At 57.6% G+C, this 9,801-nt stretch overlaps 1 protein-coding gene across 2 annotated transcripts; it reads right to left on the bottom strand.

Moving 5' to 3' along the window:
- Nucleotides 1-1,836: 1,836 nt before the first annotated feature.
- Nucleotides 1,837-9,608, bottom strand: SERPINF2 (serpin family F member 2). 2 transcript variants are annotated; one of them, XM_061143066.1, is made up of 10 exons: nt 9,496-9,608; nt 8,292-8,358; nt 8,101-8,142; nt 7,920-7,982; nt 7,442-7,643; nt 6,711-6,854; nt 6,352-6,555; nt 5,448-5,590; nt 3,579-3,783; nt 1,837-2,954 (listed from the first exon to the last, which is right to left on the bottom strand). In XM_061143066.1, the coding sequence occupies exons 2-10, from the start codon at nt 8,352-8,354 to the stop codon at nt 2,542-2,544; spliced, it is 1,479 nt and encodes a 492-aa protein (XP_060999049.1). In that variant the 5' UTR covers nt 8,355-8,358; nt 9,496-9,608; the 3' UTR covers nt 1,837-2,541. The 2 variants fall into 2 exon arrangements, with proteins under 2 accessions (XP_060999049.1, XP_060999050.1); XM_061143067.1 differs by having other exon boundaries at nt 8,101-8,139.
- Nucleotides 9,609-9,801: the final 193 nt, after the last annotated feature.

Genomic DNA, 9,801 nt, shown 5'->3' with positions numbered 1-9,801 from the left:
TCAGGCATAAGGGAGCACGGATTGCATGCTTCTTTTATTTCAAGTTCAAAACCAGGAGAAACTAGTCTATTATCAGGAGTTAGGAGAGTGAGTACTGTTTCTTGATCTGGGTACTGGTTGCACAGGGGTGCTCAGTTCATGAAACAAATTCATTACACTTTTTTTGTTGTTCCATCGCTATGTCGTGTCCAACTCATTTCATTACACTTCAGCATACTATGCATGCATGCGTGCTCAGTTGCTAAGTCATGTCTGATTCTTTGTGACTCTATGAACTGTGGCCTGCCTGGCTCCTCTATCCATGGGATTCTCCAGGCAAGAGTACTGTTGCCGTGCCCTCCTCCAGGGGATCTTCCTGACCCAGGGATCAAACCAGCGTCTCCTGTATCTCCAGCATTGCAGATGGAGTCTTCACCCACTGAGCCACCTGGGAAGCCCTATACTTCAATCCAAAATTTTAACTTGTTTATTGTCTAGACCAGCATCCCTAACCTTTTTGGTACCTGGTAGTGGTTTTGTCAAAGATAGTTTTTCCACAGACCCAGGGGGTTGGGGGGTGATTTTGGGATGATTCAAGCACATTACATTTCTTGTGCACTTTATTATTATTACATCTCTTGTGCACTTTATTATTATTACATCAACTCCACCTCAGATCATCAGGCATTAGATCCCAGAGGTGGGGGACTGCTGGACTAGACCAGTCCACCACCAGATTTAGGTTCTGCAGGGGAGGATCTTGTCAGCTTTTTCATCGCTGCAGCCCCAGAGCATGGGGTGCTGCTGGACCCAGCAGAGGCACCTGACAAGTATTTACAGGGCAGAAGACGCAGTCAAGGCAGCCAGAGCATCAGCAGGGAGAACCTGGGTGTGATGACTAGAGCCAAATGGTGGCTAGAGCCTGAATAGACAGGAGAGAACTGAAGAAAACTCAGGAGTGGGATAATTAAGCTGGTGGGCTGACCGATTTGTTCCAATAATTTTCCAATGATCTCTTTACAATTCTTTCTCTCCCCCAGCCCCACGGATCTCCTGCTCATCCTAAACCTTTTGGGCAGCTCCCACTCCTCTTCCTGGGACGCTCTTCTTCAGGATGTCCCCCTGGTGCCTGCCCTCACCTCCTTCTAGTCTCTGCTCCAAAGTCACCTCCTCAGGGAGGCCTTCCCTGCTTTACTTCTCAGCAGAGCTCTTATCCCTCTCTCACACACCATATATGTCACTTGTTGACTTATTTCTCATCTCCCCACCCTGCTGGTTTGTTAGAAGCTGGAGCCCGTCCTAGGGACTTGCTCTTAACCACTGCACCACAGGGCCGCAAGTGGCTGCTGCCACACAGACAGCCTGCACTCCCAGACAAGCGCCCACCCGCGTGGACAGCCGTGTGGCCCCAGCCCTGCGCCCGGGAGCCCCCAGTCGCTTCCCCCAAATCCTCAGGCGTTGATAGTCTCCAGCTGGAGCCCGTGCTCCCAGCCGCCTGCTCCCCCGCCTCCCTGGCTGGCGGGCGCCAGCTCCTGACAGAGGGGGCTGGCGTGTAATTAGAAATTCCTCAAGCTCCCTAATTGCCAGTTCTTCTCCCAAACCAGGAGGCTGGCGCTATTCTGGGCCACCTTTGTTGCCGGCTGCCTGAGGCCCGGAGAGAGGACCAGGCTGAAAGCAGGGCCAGGCTGGCGAGGTCAGAGGGCCTGCGCGCTGGACAAGGGCTGGCGAGCGGCCAGAGGCCAGACGTGGCACCGGCAGGGCTGCGCCCCAGAGCCCAGCCTGCTCCGTGGCCTCATTCCCGCCTTCCCCCAGCACCCCCGAGCTTCCACCCATTCCCCGAACAATGACATCAAAGCAGACAGGCCCATTCATTCTTTATTCAGGTGGTGTAAAAATCACTACAAAAACTTTACAAAAGAGCCTTCGAGAGCTAATGCCCCCCACTTCCCCCACCCTCTCAGCCGCTGAGATGCCGCGCAGAGGGGGCAGAGGGGAGAAGGAAGGAGTCTTGGCAGTGTTGGGACCTCCAAGGACCAGCAGGGAGACCGAGGTGACAGTGGGCGGGAGGCTGGCGGGCCCTGGGCAGCTCAGGTCGGACAGAGGCAGTGGTGCGGGGAGCTCAACCTCCACCCGTGTTGTGCAACCTCAAGACGGCTGCCCCCTCTCCTTGGCCAGGGTGTCCCCTCCTCCCTGCCCCTCCCTCTCTGATAAACAGGTGTGGAGGCGCACAGCTGCCCTAGGGAATAAACTACCTACCTTCCCAACAAAACGATCCACCACTGCCCCTCTGTCTGAGCCCCAAACCAGGACACCCTCCGGGCCCCGTTGGAAGAAGCGATGTGGGACCGAGGCCCATGGTTCCCTGACGCCTACCCTCCTCCCAGCGCTACCCCACCCCAAACTCCCCAAGAGGAGACAAGAGAATGGCTCCCTTCCTCCCTTCTCCCAGACTGCCCTCCCCAGGCCCCCAGCCCCAATCCCACAAAGCTGTTTTTGGAAAGAGTCACACGAGTTGAGAGGTTGGTCCAAGCAGGGACTCGGGTTGCTAGAGGCCACAGCCCCTCACTTGGGGCTGCTGGGCTGAGGGTAATCCTCTTCCGAGGGGGGCCCAAGTTTCAAGTCTGGGTCGAAGGGCTTGTCTCCACGGGGGAGGCCTTTGTGATCCTGGAAAGAGTCCCTGCCGTCGGGGGAGTCCTGCTGCTCCTTGCGTTCCGGCTGCGCGCCAGGGTTGGGGTTCCTCACACTGCCCACGAAGAGGGGCAGGCTCGTGCTGTCCTCGAGGATGAAGAAGAGGAAGGGGCGGTTCACGATGAAGGAGGACAGGGACATGCGGGACATGGCCGTGCTGGTTGCCGCGGCCGCCTCCACGCCGGCCTCGCTGAGCTCCAGCGCCGACTGATGCTGCACGCTGGACACCACCAGCCTCTCGTCAGAGATCCCACGCAGGTCCGGGGCCTGGAATAACTCCTGCAGGCCTGCCCCGGGGCAGCAGATGGCTGGTCAGAGCTGCCTTCTGCCCCACAGGCTGCCTGGACCTGCCTGGGAGGGTGTCTGGCATCCTGGTTAGGGAGCACCTTGAACTCACAGAGGGCTAGTTAACTCCTATTTAACCTTCATGTATCAGCTTAAAGGCCCCTTCCTCCAGGAAGCCTTCCCTGATTCCCTACCCCAAAGTCCAGACAGGTGCCTGGTGCCTTTTTGATGTTCTCCCAGGTGAACTGGAGAGAAGCCTTCTATCTTAACACTTATGCTGAATTGTAAGTACCTGACTCCTCATCTGCCCACCCCATAAGACTGAGCTCCTTGTACGTGGTGGGCTTGCCATGGCCTCTTGCAGGGGAGCCAGGGAGGCTCCTGTGCCACTCTGGCTCTCCACTCAGGATTCTTTACAGAGCTCAGTCTTGGGTAGAGCAGGTCCTCAAGGGCCGGGCCACCCACCCCTCCCCAGGACAGAGGAGCCAAATGCTCTCACCTCCCTAAGCCCCAGAAAAGGCCAGGATACAAGGCTAGCTCTGACTCTAACCCGCCAGCTGGAAGCTTTCTCCTCACCCGCCCCACCTAGCCTGAGAGGGGGGCTGTCCCATGCCCAGCCTCCTTACCCAGCTGGCTGAGGGTGGCCACCAGGTCCAGTTGGTATTTGAGACGCAGCTTAGGCAGCTGGACCTTGGTGGGCCTCTCCCGCAGCGAGGGCTGGTGCAGAATGTCCCAGGTCAGGTTGGCCAGCACCTGGGACACATTCCACTCAAAGCTGGTGGGCATCAGGACCACGAAGCTCATGTTGTTCTTAAAGGGGAAATGAGCCACCTACAGACAGGAGAAGGAGACACCATGAGGGCCAGAAGCACCCAGGCCCAGGTGGGGGCTGGGCCAGCATCCCTTATGAGACAGCCCATCCTTCACAGGTGTGTCGGGGGAGGGGGGCCCTCGGGGGCCCTCCCTCCATGAGCCTCCACTTCCTCATGGGCAGAGTAACACTACCTGCCCACACTGCCCATTGACATGTGACGGAAAGAGATACACTGTTAAAGCTTCTAGCAGAGTGTTTGCACATAGGCAGTGCTCGCTCAGTAAATGGTGGTTTTCTCTCTTCCTCTGGTGCCAGCCAACCCATGACTCGGGATGAGGAACTCCCGGTGTCCACCTCTCACTTCCTCCCTGTGTGCAATGGACCAGGTTTCCCTGGTGGAGGGTGGTACCCTCTCTATTCCTTTCTCCTCCAACAGTGACTTGCCTGGCTGCCTATTTATACTGTGATTTGGGGTAAGATTTCATGTGAATGGGAGTTTCTGCAGCTCAAGAAGGGTGAAAACCAGTGGGCTCCACAGGCCCTAGTGGATGTGATTCCTCGGGCTCCAGGCAGAGCACCCAGGGGGCAGGACCCCTTTGGTGGGAGGGGGAGTGCCAGCATCTGGCTGCCTGGGCCGGCCTGCAGAGGGCGCGAGGAAAAGGAGGGCCAAGGAGGGCAAAGGATGGAGACTAAAGGATGAAGGAAGGGACTTCCCTAGTGGTCCAGTGGTTAAGACTTCGTGCTTCCAGTACAAAGGTTCAATGCCTGGTTGAGGAACTGAGATTCCAAATGCCAAGTAGCACAGACAAAAAATTTGAAAAATTAAAGGGTGAAGGAAGTGTGGGCAGGACACAGCCTGGTGGGGAGGACAGCAGGAAAGGCACTGGTGGGGAGGTGAACCACACGGTCCATGTGTCAGGGTAAACTGGAGAGAAGCCGGAACACTGTTCCAGGGGGCCCATCTTGCCCACAGCCCCTCTCAGTCGTGGCCTTGTGAAATTAACCAACACTGCCATCTCAGTTGGCTGGCCCAGGGACCAGTGCTCGCTCAGGCCAAGGGGACCATGTTTAGGCTAGAAGCAAGGGAGGCTGCACCTGAGATAGCCAGGCATAGCACTCTCTCTAATCAGAATGCTCCATCAGGAAGCTGACGAAGCCTTCCCAATCAGACCCTCCCTTCTAAGGAGCATGCGTGAGAGCTCAAGTCGCATCTCAAAGGCTTCGGGTTGCTGAGGCCCTGTGCTGCCCCACAACCCACAGGTCCTTGAAATGAATCCCCACAGCCAAAGGGGTCTCAACAGTGTCCCTTCCTCAAAGAAAGCTCTCTGACCACTCTAGCTAAAATACCTCCCCCGACTCTTTGAAATTATCCTGTTGATCTGTGTTTGCTCATGCACTGTGCGTCTTCTGTGGATTTGGTTTTCCTTGTTCTCCACTGAACCACAGTGCCTGGGACAGAGTCTGCACACAGCTAATGCCCAATGAATGAACCTCAAAGAGACTCAAGCCTCAGTCCCTCTGGGTGAGGGCCCAGAGAGACTTTTCAGAGCCACCTGCCCCAGTGACAAGACTGCAAGGAAGGTGGGGTGCACTGTTGAGGCCTATGGTGGCCCACAGCTGCACAGTTCCTTCCCCACCTCCCAGCACCCAGGCCCGGCCTGAGCGACTAGTCAAGGGTAACCTGGATCTCAGGCTGCTCCAGCAGGAACCAGTGCAGTGGATATGTGAGGGCTTGCATCATGTCCACCGGCACCGTGAACTGCTCGTCCAGGTGGAAAGTGCCTCTCTGTGTGAGGTTCGGGTCGAACTTGCTCCTCCAGAAGCCTGCATCCAACAGAGGGCAGGGCTGTTTAGACTGGGACCAAGGTAGGTCTACACTACCAGCTTCTTCTCCGTTCCACCCAGAACCCATTAAAGGGACAAAAGGTGGAGGGTTAGGCACCAGGCAGTGGTGTGCCAGGCGATACCCAGGTGATCTGAGGTGTCTTCTCTGGAGCAATTGCAGAATCTGGGCTTCCATTCCCCCTACCCTGCTCTGCTCCCAGGAACATACCCCCATCACCCCAGGTTTTTTTAGACTTCATTTCCTCCTAGGGAGGACTTCCCTATAGTTCAGACGGTAAAGAATCTGCCTGCAATGCAGAAGACCCGGGTTCAATTCCCGGATTGGGAAGATCCTCTGAAGACAGTATTCTTGCCTGGAGAATCCCATGGACAGAGGAGCCTGGCGGGCTACCGTCCACGCTGTCACGAAGAGCTGGACATGACTGACGCTGCTACTATGACTACTACTCCTAGGCTGTGCTGTGCTTAGTCGCTCAGTCGTGTCTGACTCTTTTCGACTTCATGGACTGTAGCCTGCCAGGCTCCTCTGTCCGTGGGGATTCTCCAGGCAAGAACACTGGAGTGGGTTGCCATGCGCTCCTCCCGGGGAACTCTCCGCGAAAGTCCCATCCAGCTCCGGGGCCTCCTCCCAGCAACACTGTGACCTGTCTCCTACCCTCCCCGCCGCCTCCCAGCCTAGCCCTGCCTACAGGGCAGGGGTAGGGGCTGCAGGCAGGGACCCAAGTAGGGGAGGAGCTCACCCTGGAAATGGATGGCATTGAGAAGAAGCAACACTGTGTCATCTGGCAGATCTGAGAGGAAATCCTCGATCTTCCCCTCCGTGGCCTCCTTCACCCATTGGTTGATGTTTGCCAGGTCCTCCCCCTTCCTTCCCGTCAGGCTCATGGGCTTTGAACCAAATAGCTGTTCTGATTGTTTCAGGAAGTCCTCTTTGATGGGAAATCCTACACAGAAGGGAGCGCAAGCTGTTGCCAGGACTTGGGCTCCAGAGCCACCAGTGTTCCGACCAACCGCCTGAGCCCATGCCCGTCTCCCTCACCCTGTCCACCCCAGAGCACTACTTAGCTATCTAGGGAGTGTCTGCCATCACCCAACCTACCTTTCTGCAGGTACATTCTGGCAGCCAACCGGAAAGCCCCAGGCCCCAGTTCCTGGCAGAGGTGGCTGAGCAGGTGGGGGAGGCAGGGCCCTGAGTCTGCGTGCAGCACCTGTTTCAGCCTTTGCAGCGTTTGGTTCTGAGCACCTGAGCGGGGAGGACACAGCAGCAGTGGGCATTCCCACCCCCACGTCTTTTCCTAATCTTTTTTTGTGGGGGGCAGGGGGGCAGGGAGCTGTGCCTTGCAGCATTGCAGGATCTTAGTTCCCAGACCAGGGATTGAACCCATGTCCCCTGCAGTGGAAGCGCAGAGTCTTAAGTGCTAGACCACCAGGGAAGTGCTCCTGTCCCCCTTGCATACCGACAATGAGTATGCCCATGAGACCACACTGTCTCCTCCCACCTCCTGAGGGTCAGGACACCCAAGTTTTACTTCCATCTCTGCTGCTGCTAGTCTGGGTGACCTCATCTCATCACCTTCCCTCTCTGGACTCTGTCCCACCGTGAGACCCTCCAGTCCAAAAGAGACGTTGGAACTGCCAGACTCTTGCATAAAAATCACCAGAGGCCCATCCTGGGCCCAGTCCCTGAGACTCTGATTCACGGAGACAGGAATCTGTGTTTTTAACAAACTTTCAAGAGACCCTGATGGAGGAAGCGCCCGCTAGTAAGCTTTGGGGAAGGAGGCGGATTCCTACTGGCCTCCCAGCTCTCCTGGTCTGCTGCCCCAGTACCTAGTGCCACGTGAGACAGTGCCAGGGCCACACTCAGAGGCGACAGGATGAGGTTGGGCCTGGTGGAGCTTTGGGCCACCAGGGAGAAGAGGTCTGTGGTGAAGGTCATCATGGCCTGGGCCAGCCTGCGTGTCTGCTCCGGGGTTGGGGACGCCTTGCAGTCTCCTGGGGCCTTCTTTGGGGCAATCTGGCCACCTGGCTCCTGCAGGGACAGATGGGGAGGGGGGAGCAATGGGGTCAAGGGGTCACCTCTGTATTGAAGATTTCCTTCAAAGCCCCTGGGGACAGCATGGCCTTGTCTCGGTCCAGACATGGGCAATGGCATTTTGGGGGCTAGGTCCTTCCCTCTGGTCCCTCCCATCCTCTCCCTTCAGGCCTCAGCCTCACTGCCACCCTCCCCTCCCCGTTTCTTTGCCCTTCGGATCTGCCTTCCTCCCGTGGGTCCCGCCCACTCTTCCCCAGCCCCACCTGGTTGTACCTGGTTGCCCAGCTTGAGGAGGGAAAGTGGGGGCAGCTTCTCCTGGGCCTGCCCGCCCATTAGCTGAAGGAAGGAGGAAGCAGATGGAGAGCAGCCCTTCCCGCAGCCCCCCACCCTGCACCAGCCACAGGGGAGGCCCCTGGGGACCTTCCTCCCCAGCCTGCCTGTCATTCCCCAGTACCTGCAGACCCAAGGGCTCCATGGCGCTCACAGGAGAGAACTGCTGAGAGAGGGAGAGGGAGAGGAGAGGGAACCCCTGAAGCCAAGACCTCCCTCAACCCAGCGCGCCCCCCCCACCGACTCTTTCCCCAAGACCCTCGACCTCTCCCAAAACTGCTGCCCTGTCCCACCCAGACCTCGACCCAGGCTCACCGCTGAGCACGGGCTTGGCAGGCAGGAGAGGCTGAGCACCAGGAGCCCCCAGAGCAGCGCCATGTTCCTGTGCGGGACGGGAAGGCTCTGTTCCTGCCTCCCCCCCACACCCGCCGAGGAATCCCACCCACGGGCTCATGGGCAGCTGGAGCCCTGAGCCATCACTGCAGAGGGGACAACGCCAGCTGCAGTACCCACGCCCACGGTGTGCCTCTCTGAGCTGCGAATTGCTCCAACTCTCTCCTGAATTGCTTTTTTCCCCTTTTGTGTTTTCTGGTTTTTTACACTGTATGCCCTGAAAGTGTTTTGGTTCATGGCGGAAAATATTACCCAAACAGAAAAAGTCCCCATTCCTCAAGGCTGGGAGTTGTGAGTCAGACCTGGGTTTGAATCCAGGCTTCGCCTCTTGGCAGAGGACCCAGGACGTGTCCCTTAAACTCTCTGGGCTCTGCTTTATCTTGTAAAATGGTGGCAAAAGCCCCTTCCTCCTCCCACATGAATTGTGGAGACCAACCTAGTTCGGTCTTGGTGAGCCCTGACTGCACAGGCCGGCACGCAGCGATGGCTCTTGTCAGCCTCCCCAGGCCCCTCTTCTGGGAGGCCTGTCCTGAAGCCTGCTCTGTACTGGAATTCCCTCCCCAGAGCTCCTATCCAACCCCCCTTTCTGGCTGGCCTGGTCTTATCCACAAGGGTGGGCAGGCCTGTGGTCTCAGCAGGGGGGGTGAGCTGGGCCAGAGACTGGCCTTATTGACCCAACGGCAGAGCCCAATGAATGACTGTGGCCAGAGCCACCTTTGGACTTACGGAAAACACAGGCCTCAGCCCCCGCTCTAGTCCCAAGCTGACTCCGGGAAGCCAGGATGACTGGTGGGGATGGGCAGGTCTTGGTCTGGCCCCAGAGCGGGTCTCGCACACACCCCCACCCCGCCCCCATCTCAAATGTCCTTCTCTCACCCCTGGCCCCCTCCACATCCCACACAAGGACCCTTGGCCAGGGCCCCAATCTCCAACCTGGGTTTTTTAATCTTCCTGCCAAGAAAAAGACCTCTGATTTTTCACTTCCCAAAGAGACTCCCCCTGAAAGCCCCAACCTTGGCTCCTCATCATCTCAGGAGGCTGGGGAGTCACAAACCTCCTGAATAAACTCAGTCCAGACCCTCAGCAAGGTGGGCAGCTCCAGGCCAAGGCACCCCCCCGCCCTTACCTCTGCAGGCTCCTCACTGCTGTACACAACGTCCCTCCGGCCCCGCTTGGTGCTCCCACGCTCTGCCCCGGCTCCAGGCAGCCCAGCCGAGCCTGCCCCTCCCACCAGGACCTTTGCTCTCAGCCAACCACTGTTCCAGTTGCCTTCTCTTCTGGTAAATATTGACCTGCACATCCGGTTAAACATTGATACTGGGACCAAAAGCCCCTTTCCCATCAGGGCATCTAATACTGGGACAGCCAACTGGAACCCCGGGAGAGGTGGGTCCCACCTGAGCCTGGAGAAAGGAGATTCAGGAGACAAAGA

Source organism: Dama dama, chromosome 5 (genome assembly GCF_033118175.1).
Source record: "Dama dama isolate Ldn47 chromosome 5, ASM3311817v1, whole genome shotgun sequence".
NCBI lineage: Eukaryota > Metazoa > Chordata > Mammalia > Artiodactyla > Cervidae > Dama > Dama dama.
The sequence above is the reverse complement of the archived record's forward strand: the minus strand, read 5'-3'. Positions and strand labels throughout refer to the sequence as shown.